Source organism: Chiloscyllium plagiosum, chromosome 23 (assembly GCF_004010195.1).
Source record: "Chiloscyllium plagiosum isolate BGI_BamShark_2017 chromosome 23, ASM401019v2, whole genome shotgun sequence".
Classification (NCBI taxonomy): domain Eukaryota; kingdom Metazoa; phylum Chordata; class Chondrichthyes; order Orectolobiformes; family Hemiscylliidae; genus Chiloscyllium; species Chiloscyllium plagiosum.
The window spans coordinates 31,820,741-31,841,218 of NC_057732.1; the positions used below are offsets into that span (position 1 = coordinate 31,820,741).

General features: G+C 39.0%; 1 protein-coding gene across 1 annotated transcript in view; it reads right to left on the minus strand.

Annotated features, from left to right (window-relative positions):
* fbxl13 (F-box and leucine-rich repeat protein 13) overlaps positions 1-20,478 on the minus strand; it is a 314,516-nt gene that overhangs the window by 278,599 nt on the left and 15,439 nt on the right. The window contains exons 4-7 of the mRNA XM_043713824.1: positions 15,565-15,671; positions 15,088-15,117; positions 11,049-11,142; positions 1,818-1,885 (exon numbers count right to left, since the gene is read on the minus strand). Of these exons, the coding sequence (XP_043569759.1) occupies positions 1,818-1,885; positions 11,049-11,142; positions 15,088-15,117; positions 15,565-15,671 (299 nt within the window). The remainder of the gene's footprint in view (positions 1-1,817; positions 1,886-11,048; positions 11,143-15,087; positions 15,118-15,564; positions 15,672-20,478) is intronic.

The following is a 20,478-nucleotide window of genomic DNA, read 5'->3' on the forward strand; positions in this document are numbered from 1 at the left end:
GTTAACAAGGTTGGATCTCAAGGAATAAAGGGAGAACTAGCCATTTGGATACAGAACTGGCTCAAAGATAAAAGACAGAGGGTGGTGGTGGAGGGTTGTATTTCAGACTGGACACCTGTGACCAGTGGAGTGCCACAAGGTGCTGGGTCCTCTACTTTTTGTCATTTACATAAATGATTTGGATGCGAGCATAAGAGGTACAGTTAGTAAGTTTGCAGATGACACCAAAATTGGAGGTGTAGTGGACAGCGAAGAAGGTTACCTCAAATTACAACAGGATCTTGACCAGATGAGCCAATGGGCTGAGAAGTGGCAGATGGAGTTTAATTCAGATAAATGGAGGTGCTGCATTTTAGGAAAGCAAATCTTAGCAGGACTTATACACTTCATGGTAAGGTCCTAGGAAGTGTTGCTGAACAAAGAGACCTTGGAGTACAGGATCATAACCTGGAGTCGCAGGTAGATAGGATAGTGAAGAAGGCATTTAGTATGCTTTCTTTAATTGGTCAGAGTATTGAGTACAGGTGTTGGGGCATCATGTTGCAGCTGTACAGGACATTGGTTAGGCCATTGTTGGAATATTGCGTGCATTTCTGGTCTCCTTACTTTTGGAAAGATGTTGTGAAACTTGAAAGGGTTCAGAAAAGATTTACAAGAATGTTGCCAGGGTTGGAGGGAGAGGCTGAACAGGCTGGGGCTGTTTTCCCTGGAGCTTCGGAGGCTGAGGGGTGACCTTATAGAGGTTTATAAAATTATGACGGGCATGGATAGGATAAATAGATAATGGCTTTTTCCCTGGAGTCCAGAACTAGAGGGCATAGGTTTAGGGAGAGAGGGGAAAGATATAAAAGAGACCAAAGGGGCAACCTTTTCACACAGAGCGTAGTACGTGAATGGAATGAGCTGCCAGAGGAAGTGATTGAGGCTGGTACAATTGCAACATTTAAAAGGCATTTGGATGGGTATATGAATAGGAAGGGTTTGGAGGCATATGGGTCGGGTGCTGGCAGGTGGAACTAGATCGGGTTGGGATATCTGGTCGGCATGGATGTGCTGGACCGAAGGGTCTGTTTCTATGTTGTATATCTCTATGACTCTAAGTTCCTGGAAGCCATTGGTTGTTGAGTGCATCTCGGAATGGAGTAAAGGAAGCTCACAAGCAGTCTTTTCTTGGGGCAGCTGAAAAATATTGGAGCTTGGAGAAACCCAGAACAGTGTCAATTATTGAAGATAGCTGTCTGCAAAGAGATGGCATAGTGCCCCTAAGTAGATACTAGAGTGCAGTCAGGAATCCAGTGGGACATATTATCAAAGGAAGAGATTGAACTACCTGGATGTTAACCATTGTTAAAGGACCAGCTGATGAGGGAGTTAATTAAATTTCAATTTTTCCTAAAAGGAGACAAAGTTTTAATGAAATTTCGTTGCTGAGAAATCTGCAGGTTTTGCCTTGACCACATTTGCTGTCATCTGTGGAATATTTGAATGCAAATTAAGTGTAAATTCATGTTTGCACCATGTTGGTCCTGGATATTAGAGTTTAAGTTATTTGAAAAATTGTTGTACTGTTGTAACTTTCTATAGTAAAGTTTAGTTTGTTCAAAACTATGGAATCTTGTGGTTTAATTGTTTTAGTAAGTACATTGTGATTTCAAACTTTGTCTTTTTTAAACATTATGTTACTGGTTCATAGCCAGATGGTAAGATAAATTTGGCAGTATCATCAGGAATCATAACAATTTTGTTTACAAGCGTATGAAATCAGGTCTGATGATTTTTATTCATTTTTATCAAAGAACTTCCATAAACACACTCACCAAAAGCACTTCCTCAATAAACCATTCGAATGGAAGAAATATGCTTTCTCATACAATTGTGGAGCAAGCTATGAAAATACATTTTAAAAATAAACAATTAACATTTATTTTGATACGCAAACATTCTTCTTCATTACAGATTACAGCTATGATTTTAATTTAATATTAAAGCTGAGTGTGAAGCTTACAGGACTAGTGACAGGTTTACTTGAATTACCTGCTTACACAAGTTTTATGCTTACACATCATTACATTAATGCATCATCTGCTGAGTGGATTGAAGGGGGAGAGCCCCAGACACCAAATGAGGAAAAGGTCCAATTTCCCGCAGTGACTGTATTTTAAAAACATTAAATCAGAAATCTAGTCCAAGAGAGGGGAAGTAATGGGGAAATCCAGAAATAGAGGAGTTGCAAGAATTCCTTTTGGACTCCTGTTCCTTCTGGCTCACATGGAAACCTTAAAAGGACAGAGGGCTGACATTTGACAAAAAATGCATGTGTCAATTTCAGAGATTTTCCTAGAGGGTTTATCTTTGTGAGCTCTAGTGTGTTATGTTACACAATTCTTCACTGCTCACATCATTATGTATGCACTACCTCATTATGGCATTCACCAGTGGCAGAGGCATTTGCCAATTCTGAGAAATTCCAATATTTCAATCATCACTGCCTTGTTCACAGCCCAACTGTGCCCTAAGTTAATCACTGCCAGCCACAAATATTCTTCACAGTATATATATTGGGAAGGAAACAAAAGAGAAATGAATCTGACAGCACTTAGATGACACAAGTGACAGATTCTTTGGAAATAGAAGTTCACATTCATAATTGAATTGCTATTTTACATTATCAACTATTTGATCAACTGTCACAGTAACTGCAGCTACAGGTGTCAATTTCAACAGGCTACCGATCCTTTGTGCAATATATGTTAGAAGGCTCTCCAATTCCTTGTATTGCATGATATCATGTGTTATGGATTAGACCAGATCCTCTCAAAATATTCTAAGAAGGCAGCCTAGATCTCACCATTTTCTTATTTTAAAGGCAAATATAAAGTGTCTGTTTTTGATGCAATGTGACTAGCCAAACTACTTAATATTAAGCAAAACACTATTTATTTCAACACTTTAGTTAAAATACACCCAAAGAAACAGGAAGTTAACTCAACTGGAACATCTAACAGACATAAAAGTTGTTCTAATATAGTAACATCCCATAAACACAGTCCTCGGTAAAAAAAGTAAAATTCAGACACAGATTCTAACATGCAGTTCTCCAATCCAGTAGAAAAAAACATCAAGAGAAAATTCAGAGAGCTTTGCAGCCAAGAGATACTCACTGAAGCTTCCAACCCTTTTTAGATCCTGAAAGCTTCTCCTTAAAGCTAAACCTAAAAAAAAACTAGAAAGCCTGGTCCATGAGAGCTGGCCACACCCAGGCTGCTTCCATTGTTCCAAATTTTACCCATATAGTCTTCAGTAGCTGTCTTGACACCTCTACCTTACAACCTCTCTCAAATAAAACCTAGAAAAAATAACCCCTTGAAAGCCATAGCATCATCACACATGTTCAATGTGGGAGCATCACGTCGGAAAACTCAAAACAGTTTAAAACAGTTTTCTTATTTTAAAGGCAAGTGCCAGGGTGTAATTCGATTGGTCAAACTATCAGGTTTGAAGCAAAATGTGCTTTGCTCATATACTACAGTTAAAGTACAGTCAAAAGAAAAAAAGATTATCTTAACTGTAACTCTATAAAAATACTTAACAAAACAATAAACTGCTTATTAACTGTTCCAGTATAGTAACATCCAATAAACAAGCCCTTGGCAAAGGCAAAGTCAGTAAAATAGATTGTCTCACATGCAATTCTAGCAGGAGGAGGAAAACCCAAGTTTTTAGCTCTGACAGAGAGAGACAGAGAGACAGAGAGAAATTTACCAGCTTTCACATCCCCAACAGCTACTGAAAGCTAAAACTAAAATCCTGTTCCTGTGGGAGCATGACCCCACCGACTCGGGCTGCTTCCATTTTTCCAAATTTCAAAAAAAACAATGGCCTCACAAGCTTATTGGCTGGAAGCAGACCCCTCTATACCTCTGACTCAACCTCTCTTCATAAAAAAACCCAGGATAAAATTCACCTCTTAATGCCAGTGTATCATCACAACAGATTACAAGGATTATGGAGCACACTCTGTCTGAATAGTACTGCAAGACCACCCCCAGACCAATCCAAGAATTGGAAATTCCATAAACCATAAGACATAGAAGCAGAAATTAGGCCATTCAGCCCATCGAGTCTGCTCTGCCATTCAATCATGGTTGATAGGTTATTCAATTCAATTTTCCTGCTTTCTCCCCATAACCTTTGATTCCCTTAGCAATCAAGAACCTATCTATCTCTGTTTTAAATATGCTCAATGACCTGACCTCCACAGCCTTCTGTGGCAATGAATTCCACAGGTTCACAACTCTCTGGCTAAAGAAGTTTCTCCTTATCTCCATTCTAAAGGGTCTTCCCTCTACTCTAAGGCTGTGCCCTCAGGTCCTAGTCTCACCTGCCAATGGAAACATCTTCCCAATGTCCACTCTGTCCAGGCCATTCAGTATTCTGTAAGTTTCAATCAGATTCCCCCTCATCCTTCTAAACCTCAAACATTCTTCATATGTTAAGCCTTTCATTGCTGGGATCATTCTTGTGAACCTCCTCTGGACTTGCTCCAGTTCCGTTATATCCTTCCTGAGGTATGGGGCCCAAAATTGCTCACAATACTCTAAATGTGGTCTGACCAGAACCTTATAAAGCCTCAGAAGTACATCCCTGCTTTTATATTCTAGTCCCCTCGAAATGAATGACAATATTGTATTTGTCTTCCTAATTACTGACTCAACCTGCATGTTTACCTAAAGAGAAACATAGACTAGGACTCCCAAGTCCCTTTGCACTTCAGATTTCTGAATTTTCTCCCCATTTAGAAAATTGTCCATTCTTCTACTCTTCCTACCAAAGTGCATGACCTCACACTTTCCCACATTGTATTTCATCTACCATTTCTTTGTCCATTCTCCCAACCTGTCTACATCTTTCTGTAGCCTCCCTTCCTCAATACCACCTGTCCCTCCAACCACCTTCGTATCATCTGCAAATTTAGCCAGAATGCCCTCAGTTCCTTCATCTAAATCATTAATGTACAAAGTGAAAAGTGAAAAGTTGTTGGTCCCAACACTGACTGTTGTGGAACACCATTAGACACTGGCTTCCATTCTGAGAAGGACCCTTTTATCCCCACTCTCTGTTTTTTGCCAGGCAATCTTCTATCCATGCTAGTACTTTGCCTCTAACACCATGGACCCTTATCTTATGCAGCAGCTTCCTGTGCGACACCTATTAAAGGCCTTCTGGAAGTCCAGAGAGATAGGCTTCATTGGCTCTCCTTGGTTTAACCTGCTCATTACTTCCACAAAGAATTCTAACAGATTTGACAGACATGACCTCCCCTTAAAGAAACCATGCTGACTTTGTCCTATTTTACCAAGCACTTTCAAGTACTCAGAAATTTCATCCTTCACAATGGACTCCAAAATCTTACCAACGACTGAGGTCAGGCTAATCAGCCAATAATTTCCCGTCTTTTGCCTTACTCCCTTCTTAAACGGGAGGGGGGAGGTTACATTAGTGATTTTTCAGTCGTCTAGAACCTTCCCTGACTCCAGTGATATCTGAAAGATCACTACTAAGGCCTCCATTATCTCTTCAGCTTTCTCCTTCAGAACTCTAGGATGTGGCACATCTGGTCCAGATGATTTATCCACTTTCAGACCTTTCAGTTTTTCTAGTACCATCTTTTTGGGGACGGGCACCATACTCATCTCTGCCTCCCATTTTCTTGAATGTTTGGATATTACTCGTGTTTTCCACCATGAAGACTGCCGCAAAGTACTTATTCAGTTCCTCAGCCATTTCTTTATTCCCAATTACTACTTCACCAGCATCATTTTCCAGCAGTCCAACATCCACCTTTGCTTCTCTTTTGCCCTTTATATATCTAAAGAAACTCTTGCAATCTTTCCTAATATTACTGGATAGCTTAACTATCATATTTAATCTTTTCACTCCTTATTTCTTTCTTCATTGTCCTCTGTTGATCTTTGTAGGCTTCCCAATCCTCTGGCTTCCCACTGGCCTTCACCACACTATATGCTTTCTCTTTTGCTTTTACGCCCTGACTTCCCTGATCAGCCATGGTTGCCTCATCCTTCCTTTTTGCTTCTTTTTTCTCAGGATAAATTTTTGCTGTGTCTCTCTTCAGCAGGCCTATCATTTGCTTCAAGATGGTCCTGGTGGAAGAATGGATGCACTGTATCTACACTTGGCCTTGGCCAGGATTTGCATAATGGAGTTATCAACCATGGTTGCAGAGGGTAGCCCTTGTCTTCCATTCTTGTAAGGTATCTAGCCCTTGAAAGGAAGAGAGAACTTGAGAGTTCTCAGGATATTGGCATCCTGGCAGCTTCCAGGACACATAGTACATATCTCTAACATGCGGTACCAATGATAACAGATGATTTGTGCAATGAAGAAATGGGACCTTCTGTTGTTGGTGAACTGAGCTATGTTATGATATGGCACTCTTAGCACAATCGGTGTGCAGCCTACAACGCACTGAGAGAAACTAGGAATCAGGCTGCTTTGGATCGGGCAATGTATAAACATCATCACAGGAAAATTAGATGAAGTAGTGTGATCTGCATTGCTAACAGCCTTGATACATCTGAGCGTTAAGAATTGAAAGATCCCACACATTCCCAAAAGGATCATTGGAAGCAGTTAGTTGCATAAAAGTTTAGTGTATCTATCACTTGATGGCCACCAGGAGAAGGTGGACACCCACATCTTCAGGTCACAAGTCCCACTCCAGCAGATGGCACAGTTCAGTGATGATGTTCCAATCATCCTCAGTCTACGGTAGCAATGCTCCTCATATTGAGGAAATTGCATATAATACTGGGCCTTCCCAACCCTACCGTACCCTGAGAGGACTGTCAGCTGTGACTTCTGCATGTGGAGGCTGTTTGACAGCTGCTGGAAATTGATGCTGGCCCTAGTCTTCCTGCTACATGTATTCCTCTCCCGTTTCTCTGTGCTATGGTTGTGCCATGGCTACAGTGATGATGATCCCTGTTGCAGCTGGATGCATTGGTCATGGTTCCAATTAATATATGAGAAAAGGCAGTACATTAACCATAGATCACTTTAGCCTTCATGTAGAAAGTCAGATCAGCAGAAGCATCTGCAAGGAAGAATTCATAACGTGTATTTAGGAGTGTTTCCTCAAACAATATATTGTGGAATAAACATAAAGAACTCGGGATGCAAGAAAACAAAACAAAAACACAGCGCGCTGGAGAAACACAGCAGGTTTGCCAGCATCTGTAGAGAGAAACATTAACTCTGTTTTTGTCTCTACAAATATTGCCAGATCTGCTGTGTTTCCCCAGCAGTTTCTGGTTATCCTTAATATATTGTGGATCCAACTAGGAATCAGGCTACTTTGGATCGGGTGATGTATAATGAGATAGGCTTAATAAATGATCTTAGAGCAAAAGATCCTCGAGGAAACAGTGACCACAGCATGGCAGAATTTAGCATTCAGTTTGAAAGAGAGAAACTTGGGTCAGAAACTACTGTACTAAACTTAAATAAGGGTAATAACAAAGGAAGGAGGGTAGAGCTGACTGGAGTGGACTGGGAAATTTGTTTAGCAGATATCTGGTCGGCATTGACAAGTTGGACCGAAGGGTCTGTTTCCGTGCTGTACATCTCTATGACTCTATGACTCTATGACAAAGACAGTTGAGCAGCAATAGCAAATGTTAAGAAAATAATTCATTTGGGCTCACAACAAAGACATATCTCAATGAGAAAGGAGGATCCTGGGAAGGGAAAAGCCAACCATATTAATAAAAGACGTTAAGATTAGCATTGAGGAAAATTTTAGATTCTACTATAAAGGATGCAATTGCAGAGCATTTAGAAATACATAACATGATCAAGCACAGTCAGCATGCCTTCAATCAAGAGGAAATCATGCCTGACAAACGTATTTGAATTCTTTGAGGTAGCAAGCAGGACAGATAAAGGAGAAGAAGTGGATATAAGGTACTTGGATTTCCAGAAGGTGTTTGAAAAGGTACCACATGTCAGGCTATTTAATAATGTAAGGATCTATGGTGTTGGAGGTAATACATTAACATAGGTAGAGGATCAGCTAACTAATAGAAGACAGAGACTGGAAAAGGGAAACAGTTTCAGGATGGTAACCTGTAATTAATGGAGTGCCACAGGATCAGTACTGGGGCCACAATTATTTACAATATAAGAATAGCTTGGATGAGCAAAGTGAATATATTATAACCAGTTTGTGGATAAAAATAGGTAGGACATTGACACAAATAGACTGCAGGGGAATATAGGCAGGTTAAGCGACTGGCAAAAAACCTGGCAAGTTGAATATAATATGGGAAAACATGAGGTTATACACTTTGGCAGGATAAACATTTGAATATTGCTTAAATGGAGAAAGACTGCTGAAAACTACAAAACAGGAAAAGGGATTTGGGAGTCCTCATGCATAAATCATAAAAATCGAGCATCCAAGTTCAGCAGGTAATACTGAAGGCAAATGGAAATGTTGGTCTTTATTTCAAATGGAATGACGTTTAAAAATAGGGAAATCTTGCTAAAACTGTATCAGTCACTGGTCAGACTACAGCTGGAATATTGTAAACAGTTTTGGGCCCCTTGATTTTCTTATTTGAGGAAAGATATATTTTAAGACAGTCCACAATAGGTTCACTAGGTTGATCCTGGGTATTGTTATAAAGCAGAGGTTGATGCCCCTCGGAAAACTAATACTGAAACACCTAAAGTGGAGCACCCCTTCCCATAATCTGTAAAAGGAATGTGAAAAGTGGTGTAACCTGTTCTTTTTAAGCAATTTCTCGTGGTTAAATAAAATAAACACCTGACACTCGCTTTAAAATCAACAAGTAACAATTTATTTATCTAACTCTAACAGTGAACAAATTAACTGAACTATTAACAAACTGAATAAATCCCTTCTAACTGCTAATTATTCCTGAATAAAGCAAGAGTTTAATGGTATGTTGTTCCAATAAATACAACTCCCACTCATATAAAACAAAAATAAAATTTAGTCTCTCAAAATTACATCCAAGTTACGTGTCTTCTGGAATGCTTTGGAATGCATCGATTCTTCTGTCAGGAATATTAATTAGTTGTGCCATTGGTACTATTGCTATTTAGATGGTGCTCTAAGACATAGAGGAGGCTGTGAGAGCCAGCAATTCTCTCTTGAGAGCTGTGGGCTGTTGGCTCTGGGGGATGGCAGCTAGCTCTGGTATCATTGTCCAACTGCCCCCTTATTTTTATACCCGTCATGACATATCAATATTTCTTACAACATAATTGGTCCTATGTTGTCAAAACCATCAGACTTAAATTTAATAGGTTTTTGGTATCTAAGTACATGGTTCAAATTGATTGGCAAAATTGAAAAGCCTGTTGTCTTAGTAAAACTGCTACTTGGCCTACTAACTGTACAACAATTGCTTTGTCCTCGTCTATGTTTATTAGTGGATCCAAACACTCTGTACAATCACCACAGGAATTCCTAGACAAGATCAAGAATATAAATATCGACAAGGATGAATCAATGGTCTCATTCAATGTAATGGCACTATGCATTTCAAACTCTAGCCAGAGAGACAATCGCCAACCTCCCGGGCCGGCAGAATAGACAACATAACGGGGAACATATCAACAAGGACTGCATACTTAAACTACTAGACCTGCGATTGATAACATACTTCACATTCAACAACCAAATATATGAACAGATCAATGGAACACCTATGGGTTCACCCATCTCTGGGCTCACAGCAGAAGCAGTGATGCAAAGACTGGAACAAACAGCCCTCCCACAAATCCGACCCAAACTCTGGATCAGATACATGACAACACTTTTGTGATATTAAGAGAACAGAAATCGAGAACACACACCGGATTATCAACACCATGCTCACAAGATCAGATTTACGAGAGAGGAGGAAACCAACAATCAACTCCCGTTCCCAGATGTGATGGTAGAAAGAACACAGACTGGTGAATGCACCACAAAAATGTACAGAAGAGCCACATACACAGACCAAATCCTGAAACACAATAGTAACCACACAAACACATACAAGAGAAGCTGCATTAGGACTTGTTCAAAAGGGCTCAACACAATGCAGCACTCCTGACCTGCAAAGTGAAGAAGACCTCTACAGAGCCTTCACCAAAAAAATGGATATCCCTGCAATTTCATCCACAGATGCCTAACAAACAACGTGATGAGGACATACCATGACACAACATACTAACCAGGAGAAAGTGAGGTCTGCAGATGCTGGAGATCAGAGTTGAGAGTGTGTTGCTGGAAAAGCACAGCAGGCCAGGCAGCATCTGGGGAGCAGGAGAGTCGATGTTTCGGGTCATTCCTGATGAAGAGCTCTGGCCCGAACGTCGATTCTCCTGCTCCTCAGATGCTGCCTGACCTGCTGTGCTTTTCCAGCAACACACTCTCAACAACATACTAACCATTCTACTTTATATAAAAAAATCTCGGAACTGACAGTCATGAGGTACGTAATGAGGTTCTTAACAAGCAATAATCTCCCTTTATTGGCAAATCACTGCTGCCGAGCAAGAAATACTCATTTCACCACTAGGCATAAGCATCAAAAATACAGTGAGATACCCCAAAGTTGGGATTGACGCCATACGACTTTTGTCCAGTTCTGCCACAGATCTCACCATAACCCACATCACTCAGCCCCATATAAGATTCTGCCCAAAAAACATGAATTCAGGAATACAAAGGATTAACAGAATGGGGCAAAAGCCAAAGACTGAGAAAGCTAGGGCTTGGTACACATGCAAAATATTTACATTAGTTAAATATTAATTCATAATTAATTTTGTAACTAGTAAGAATATTTCTGAACATTTTAATCATCAGGTTTATGCATGGAATTAGTTTGTACTTTCAATGTTAATAAATTAAAAGTTATATTTACTAGCAAATTATTAATAGGCATTTGACATTTATACTACTGTGTAATAGACTGTTCTAGAAAACAGAAACTTAATCAGCTGCTTACCACTTCACCTGACTCCAGATCAAACAGATAGTTTAGATAACTGCCTATCATTTTGGTCATTTGTTGCCTGAATTCATCATCAATAAGCATATCCCTAAATAAGAAAGGAGTAAAAATTAAAGTACAATCAACAAATTACAATCTATGTAAAAGCAAAGGATGTCATAATCTGCAAACCTAGCTGTAAAAATTGACAAATGTTTAGATATGAAAAGTTAATTCAATTCACAGTTTTGTTCTTTTACTGGTTTTCATTATTATACATCCCCAGTTAATGAGGATAAGACAAGTTGAGGAACATTCTTCTCCACAATCCACAACTACAGAATTAACTAGTGTGATTTGATAGTGGTGCATTGAATAGCACATTCAATCGGCAATAGTAGTTCAAGAAAAGCACATTCAATTGGCAAGCAAATGCAAAGCATTAGAAAGGTGGAGTACTTCGATTTCTCATTCCACTGAGATACTGATTTTTATTTTCACTGCCATGCCAATGTATCAAATAAACCACATTATATTTTCTTCAAACTCACTCTGCAGATACTGTGGATGTGCTTGATTGTACATAAGCAAATGCAACTCCTTCTATCGAGGAAAGGAGGAAGAGAAAACAGGGAGCTATAGGTCAGTGACCTTGACATCAATCAGGAAAATGCTGCAAGGTATTATTAAGGAGTCTTCAAAATGCACTAAGAAAATCAGAGTATAGTCAGACAAGGAAAGGAAACAGAGGGTAGATATACAGGAGCATTTTACAAATTGATAGACAATAACTTGTAATAGTGCTGCAAGAATTGATTCTGGGAGCACATATTTATTATCAATGTTAATAAAAATAAAGCTTTAGACCAGCAGTAGTCACAACATAGGTCTGATCTGCAGCCTTATCTGCAGAGGTAGTGAGCAGGAGAGGTAGCAAGTGGCAGACAAGCAGCGAGCTAGAGATGCAACAAGCAGGATGTAAGTTATTAAGAACTAGAAAGTTTTTAAAGAGTTAGTAGAAAGATTTGGGCCTGTTCATTTGAAGGCAAACAGAGGTTTTAATGTAAAAATCGCAGGTGAGAAGCAAAACCTACCCATATTACATGATTTATGGGAAAATAATTTTCATTTATCATGTTTTTGATTAATATGACTTACATGGCAGTTTTTACAAACACATGGGGAGTGCTAAAAGAGGGATCGGTTAAAGCCATTAACTAAACAAGAGAAAGGTTGAGGTTGTATTGAGGCTGGCCAGGTGGATCTCATTGAATAAGAGTTCCTTGGTTGGGGCTGTTAACCTGGGCCAATCTGAGAGTCCTAGCTGACAGATATAAAAAGAAGTCTCAGGGATTCTCCTCACTCTAGGGATTGACTCTGAGCTAGCTGGTCAGAGACCATGTACTGTACACTTGTGAATAAAGGGTGATTTGGTGACGGGAAACTCCATGGAGTTTCCAAAATGAAAATAATGAACTGTCACAAGAACATCAGTCAGAAGACTGAAGACTGAATAAAGAAAAGTAGAGAAATCAGGTTGAAGTTCATAGAAAATTGGCTAGATCACATTCGGTGAGCTGTCTACAGTTACTAATGTGTTAATAATAATTAATAATGTGTATAATAATTTAGCAAAGTTGCAATGAATCTGCAAATACTTTTAAAATTTTACTTGTCGCATGATTAAAATTTTCCAGTATGACAACAGATTCTCATTATTTTTCTAACGCATCAATAAACTTAGACAAAGAATAATGTAACAAATTTTGCTGATGATAAAATATTAGGTGGAAATGTAGGCTGTGAGGAGAACAAAAAAGGAGTGTAAATTTCAGGGCAAAAGGTGCCTGATATTGTACAATGTAGGGAAATATGAGGTTATTCACTTGGATATTAAGAATAGAAATACAAGTACTTTTTAATTGGTATGAAACTTACAAATGTTCAGAGAGATTTGGGTATGCAAGGAATGCACAAAGTATAGCAGACAATTAAGAAGGCAAATGGCATGCTTGCTTACATTGTCATACAAGAATAGGAAGTCTTGCTGCTATTGTACAGAGCTTTGGTGAGTCCACACCTGCAGTGTCAAACATGCAGTTTTGGTCTCCATTTGTGGGACACTTATGCTTCCCTTGGTGTTAATGGTACGCAAGTTTAGTAGATCAAGTGAGGAAACTACATCTGATATTAGAGGAGCTGTAATGTGGAATCTTGGCTGAAGAGACAATGCACATTAAAAAAAAATTCTTAAATGAATCTTGTTCACTTTCTATTAAGTTTATCATATGATACAATGATAACAAAGTTGTTAACTATCATATCAATCAGTCTCTATCTGCTGTTAGAATATATCAAAACTTAACACAAAGTTAAATCCTGTGGTAGAGAACCTTAAGAACTATAAGCCCAATGTCACATTTTCCTAACAAGCATGGTAAAGCAGCCTCAAAAGAAAGAGGGCCCACAGCAGTTAAGTAACACAAGCAAGTAGTTTTACTTCATAGCGGTATGGATTAGCTTGAGCAGAAAAAATAACTTCATACTAGTGGAAAGCATTTGAACTGTTGGGATACTAAAGAGGAAAATTCAATTTGCAGTTTGTTTCCATCATATAACTGACTTATATACGTATTTTTAAGAATTAAGTAAGAAGCTAACACATAAGCTGAACACTTGTCAAACTTTCTTTAATTAGGAAATATTCATCAATCTAATGACATAGGTACACCTACCTAATATTAGCAAAATGTCTGCATGAATACAAAGATAGTTTGTGATAATATTGACAAATGGAAAATGTATCTTACTGTTCTTTTTGTTTAAAACAATCTGAGATTTTTGTATGATTAACAAAGGACAGTATTAGGCTGTATTATTTATAAAATAGACTTGGCATATTGTGCCAAAACTACTGGAACTTAGAGTTTTTCTCCCCCCCCTCATGAATTCCCAAATTCCAGGTAATGTTGAAGATCTGGACCCCCCTCCCCAACTACCCCCCCTCCCTTCCTGCCCGCCACCAGCATATGGTTTCTCAGGTTCATGATTGGTCAATAAGCACTCACAATCAGTTTGGTTCTTTACGACTTCACTCTTTATTTCTTCATACGACCGGATACAGAGCATCTGGGAACACAGAAGTTGAGCACTTCCGTATTCCTCGGAGGTGCTGCACACATGGCTTAAAACAAACACATTTTTATACTTTTCTTAAAGAAGGGTACAGGCCGTGATCGCATAGTATATTCAAACAATTACCAATCAATACATGATATTGTTTTTATTGACAGTTACTTGGTGCAATGATATTTCCTGGGAACCAACTTTATTTTCCAATGCTTAGGCCACCCTTATCTCTCAAACTGAGTCACTGCACCTGCACCCGAAGGCCAGTCAGGACGGTTTGTAATGTCTTATCCAGTCAACTTATTTCTATTCTTTAAAGGGCGCATTGTCTGCTAACCTCTGTTGAAACAGACTGTGGTTAGTCACTTATGCAGCTCTGGCATAAGTAGAAGTTGGTAACTTAAAAGCCATTTTATGCATCTTTAACAGAATTGTCATGTCATTTGTGTCAAGAAGTCATCTTGTTGCCACTAAGTTATTAAGAGCATCTGTTAGGCGGTTGCCCCTGACTACAGCTAGTCACATATTCAGGTTTCAGATTCTCAATATTATTAGTCAGAGGCAGGTTAAATTTGGAATTATGGCATTATCTTACTGTATAGGTGGTAATGTATATGAAAGTAATTGCAAAATACAGAAAATGTATGCTTCTTGCAATTATGGGAACAGTCTGTTTCCTATAAGCAGCTAAAGTATCTAATGTTTCATTTACTTAACCATTTTGCAGAATGTGGCTCCTTCACAATAATCGTATTTAGGATCTGTTCAAGCTTCAACTTCTTTAATTGCTTTCAATTAAGTCTTAAGAATTTACTGTGTAAATGTTATACACTGATCACAGTTAAATTATAAATTGGATCATGTTGAACGTTGACTGTCCTCAAATTGCAACAAGACATTGTAAAAATGAACTTAACAGACTCACCAGCTCAAGTCCAGATGCCTTTCATTTGGCCTGTCAACAAAATATAAGGTATATAAATTAAACTATTTTATTTGATTATTTGAAATAAATATCAATATCCAAAAAAACTAATGGGGACTATTACTTCTTGAGTCTGTGATATTTAGACATTCGTTCACAAGCTAAAGTTTCCAGGCAAAAGTAATTCTAGCAAAACGAGGGAAAAGACATCGATAATTTTTAAGGACTTATTTTCTTAGCAATATACATAAGAATATACATAAAATATAATTCCCAATTATTTTGGCAAATACACCAACATCAGAGACTTCCTAGAATGTCAATAACGAGTTGAGTACATCTCAATTTAGTTGAGAATTTCATCAGAATTTAGTTATATTCTAATGCAGTTGCGCTCCGTTAATACCAGGCATGATAAAAATGTCTTTAGCTTTGAAGAAAATTGTAATTACTGTACAAATGTGATTTTATACTCACATATGTAGCTGATAGTTTTTCATTTTGCTTTGTAGTTCTTTAATTTTTTCTTCCAAATATATTAATGGATCATTAGGACATTGAACAAATAATCCAATAAGCAATGCCTATAAAAAGATTAAGAAAAAAACAATAAATTACCATGTAATGAAGATTTCTGTCATTTTGGTAATTAATTTGCTTTTTGCTCTTTTGATCTGGAACAAGGCGTGTTTTCTATTAAAAGAATCTCAGATGGTTTGTAACAAAACAGCAATTGCCAGAAAAAACTCAGCAGCTCTGGCAGCATCTGTGGAGGAAAAGCAAAGTTAACATTTCAGATCCAGTGACTCTTCAGAACTGATTATAGATAGGAAAAGGTTGGTGTATTGCGAAAGATGAGGTGGGGGGAGGGGTAGGAATAAATGATAGGTGGAAATGGACCGCAGAGAGAGAAAGAAAAACAGCTTGGCACACAAAGGAATTGATAAAGGTCAGCAAGGGAGAATGAATAGCTACTAATGGGGACCATTATGGCTGACATGGGTTGTTTGTTGTGGTAGAACATGATGAAAAGGCCTGATGTTTGGGGGTTGGGTTAAGGACATGGGAGAAGGTGCTCAAACCTTAAAATTGTTGATCTCGATATTCAGTCCAGAGAACTGCAAGATGCCCAAGCGGAAAATTAGGTGCTGTTCTTCCAGATACCTCTGAGCTTCACTTGGAGCACTACAGCAAGCCCAAAACAGAGATGTTGGCTAGGGAGTATGGTGGTGTGTTGAAATGGCAGGCAAACAAAAGTTTGGAGTAATTTTGGCAGACAGAACATTCATCCAGTCGGCACTTTGTCTCCCCGGTGTACAGGAGACCCTGTTGTGAGCAGTGAATACAGTAGATTGGATTGAATGAAGTACAGGTAAATTGTTGTTCACTCAAAAGGTGTGTGTGAGGCCTTGAATAGTGAGAAGCAAGTAAATGAGGGGATATTATACCTTCTGTGATTGCAAGGAAAGGTGCTGTGGGATATGGGAAAGTGTTTGGACTGGAGGAGGAGTGAACCAGTGTCCCAGAGGACAGTCCCTGCAGAAGGCTGACAAGGAAGGGGAGGGGATTATGTGTCTGGTAACGGCATCCCGTTGGAGGTGGTGGAAATGGTGGCTAATAATATATATATATTTGCAGTATCCTCAATTCTTTTTTTTTTGTTCAGATGGTTTGTATATCATCCAAAGAAATTTGCAGAAATTCAAGCATTTAAGTGACTTTACAAGGTTGTTGCATAATATCTAACATAATTTAGATGACTTATGCAGCCTGGTTTTCAATAGATTCATTATTTTTTAATTGGTATGAAAAGATTCTGATTAAAACAAACAAGGGAATGCTGAAAGTACACAGCATCTGAAAGAAAGTGGGCAGGGCTCAGCTATACCTTCAACAGTGAAATGGTGTAAATGAAATTTAGCTAGTTGGGCTGATGTTTAGCAAACATTTTTGTAATACAGAAAAGCAATTTCATCACAATAACATAATATATGATGCTAGAATCAGTTGTTTTGAAAATTGTCACCATGTCTTTTTTTACAAATCAAGTTTCCTTGAAAAACATGTCTGGGCCTGGAATTAAATTTCAGCAAATACAAACTCAAATTCCAGAAGCAAATGAAATTCTGTCACAAAGTGATTCTAAACAGCTAGCAGATAACTGTGACTCCACAATTCTGAAAAGATAGGTAATTTGTGTTGGCTCTAGCTGACTTATGGAAATAGTCTGGCTACTATGGTGATAAAGGAGGATATTCAATGCTTACTTTACACAGAAACATAGAAGATAGGAGCAGGAGGAAGCCATTTGGCTCTTCGAACCTGCTCTGCCAATCCTCACAATCATCCAACTCAATAGCCTAATGCTGCTTTCTCCCCATAACCTTTGGTCCCATTCACCCCAAGTGCTATATCTAGCTGCTCCTGTGTACACTCAATGTAATTTTGAGCTGCTACTAACTAAAAACTTAAACCAAAGAAATTAACTTAATTTAAGGATCAAGATTTCAAATTCTAACCCAGACATGAATACCAAATCCAAACAGTATTAATTCCAATGTATTACTGAGAGCACTCTGAAGGTGTTGCCTTTTGTGTGGCATGTGAAGTGGAGGCCTCATCTGTTCTCGCTGGTAAATGCGAAAGATTCCATACCAAGAATAGGGAGGAGTGTGCAGCCGAGGTGTGACAGAACTGGACACGTGGGAGCGACATATCCTCTCCACTGCGAGTAAAGACTTGCATGACAGGTGTTCCTATAATCTTATGCATGTCTGGCCTATTTCCCCGAGCCTGTGCTGCAGTAATCATCCAAGCTAGCTTCTATTTTATGTGGATGCCAATGTTGTATTTTGTCTGAAGGGACACCATGTGCAAAACCCTGTTTGGCGATGGAAATATGTAACAACGTCACTGCACCTTGTGTGTGGCTACATTAAGCTATGCATTAACCCTCACTCAGTACACAATCACCAAGTGTCACTGCATGCTGAGGTTCTACTGTCCCTAGCGTTGCAAAAGATGCTACATTGTGGTATAAAGCTCCAAGAATATCACCTGTCCCTTGTGGTAACTTTTTATGGAAAAACATTTTGACCATCAAGCAGTAGTCAGCACGTAATGTCCTAAAGGCCATGTGAGAAAAGGAAATAGTTGATTCTATCAGATGGTATCTGAGCACAATGTCAAAGTTATTTAGTAATGTCTTATCACCAAAATTTTCAAAAAAGTTCCAAATGTGGTTTAGCTGATGGTAAGATGGGCACTGCTTGTCAGATTGTTCATTCATGCATGGGTGAAGTCTCTGCAGCATTGCACACTATCCTTCTGATGGTTGTGGGGATGAAGAGACCATTGCAAATTTCCTTTTGGAATGTGCCCTTGCAAGGAAGATCTGGAGATAGATCGTGTTTTTGTCAATGTTCATCTTGTGCAGCTCGACAATGCAGGACTCTAAATTCCACTGGTTGTTCTCAAGAGGTGCACCCTGAGACAAACATCAGCTGTGCATGGAGACCATCAATTTGTTGAAAAGTATTCTCTTGTCTGTCCAAATCCAGCTAGCATTCCAATGCAAAACATTGGTCCTCAACTGAAGGTTCCATACAGACATGTTCCAAGGTCCAGGGCAATGTGTTAAAGATTGCATTAAGCTCATAGTGATTCAAGGCCTTTCAGCTACGGTGGAACAGGGTTAGAGACAAGAAAACTGCAGATGCTGGAATCCAAATTAGACAAACAAGAGGCTTGAAGAACACAGCAAGCCAGGCAGCATCAGGAGGTGCAGACGTCAATGTATCAGGACTGAAGAAGGGCTATACCCAAAATGGTGACTTCTCCACCCCCTGATGCTGACTTCCTGTTTGTCTACAGTGGAACAGGGAGCTGGTCACTTACAGAACTTCTTGGGCTGTATGCTTGCCACTGAATGCATATAGGAGAAAGTGAGGACTGCTGATGCTGGAGATCAGAGTTGAAGTGTGTAATGCTGGAAAAGTACAGCAGGTCAGGCAGCATCTTAGGAACAGGAAAGTCGGTGTTTCAAGCATGAGCTCTTGATCAGCAATCAATGTTTCGAGCATAAGCTCTTCACCAGGAAATGATGAAGAGCTCATGGTTGAATCATCGTCTCTCCTGCTCTTTGGATGCTACCTAACTGACCACAGTTTTCAAAACTGAATGCGTATGGCAAAGGTCACATAAAGGTTAGAGTACTTAGGCTTGAAACATGTTCAATGGGGAAACGTTGTATGATATTGCCTTTTCATGAATGTCCAATTTAAAATATTTTGTAATGAACTTTTGAATATTGAAAAATTATTAGTACAACATTCCTTTATGATGAAGAGCTCAAAGTTTTCTCCAGTGTTCTGGCCCTTACTAACCATCAGAAAATAACACTGAAAAAGGGATTGGTTTGTCGGTTACACTGTCATTTGTGGGCTCTTATTGTGCACCAGTCGTCTGCCTTTTCCTGCCAGTACAACAGTAACTACATTTCAAAAGCACTGCAAGGAATCGTCCGAGTCATTGGAGGCGCAATATAAATGCATCTTTTATTAATGTCTGAATATGTAGAATAGCTATAAGTAAACCTGCAAGTGTGATGATTTGGAGATGCCGGTGTTGGACTGGGGTGTACAAAGTTAAAATCACACAACACCAGGTAATAGTCCAACAGGTTTAATTAGAAGCATACTAGCTTTCGGAGCACCGCTCCTTCATCAGGTGGTTGTGGAGGACACAATTGTGAGGCACAGAATTTATAGCAAAAGTTTCAATAGCAAAAGTGTGATATAACTGAAATTATACATTGAAAAATACCTTGATTGTCTGTTGAGTCTTTCATCTGTTTGAATATCATGATAGTTTCACTTCTTTCGTGTGTAAATCATAAAACTTTTTTTAAAAGTTGCATTCTCAGGTTAATTGTAGCAATTGGTGTTAGCTAGACAATATGTTGAAGGTATTAGTCCCCTGTGTTCTCTGTCTGTGCCATGATGTTTAGATTGATTCTAATCTAAAAAGTGAGATAACAGTTTTACATGAATTCATGCGGTTTTTGAGCAAAGTACAATGTAACTCTGCAAGTACAAATTCACCCCACAAACGTATATGTATATATGTGCATGTGGGTCTTTGTGTCTGTGTGTGTGTGTCTGTCTGTCTGTCTGGGTTGGGGGGTTGTGAGTGTGAGAGAGCGTGTATATGTGTGTGTATGTGAGTGTAGTGTCTTAAGTCTGTGAGGAGGTGCATGTGTGAGTGTGTGTGTGTCTGGGGTGGAGGGTTGTGAGTGTCTGTGAGAGAGAGTCTATATGGTGTGTGTGTGTGTGTAAAATGGTCTAAGTTTTTAAAAGGTGAATGTGGGAGTGCGTCTGTAGACTGTTAGCT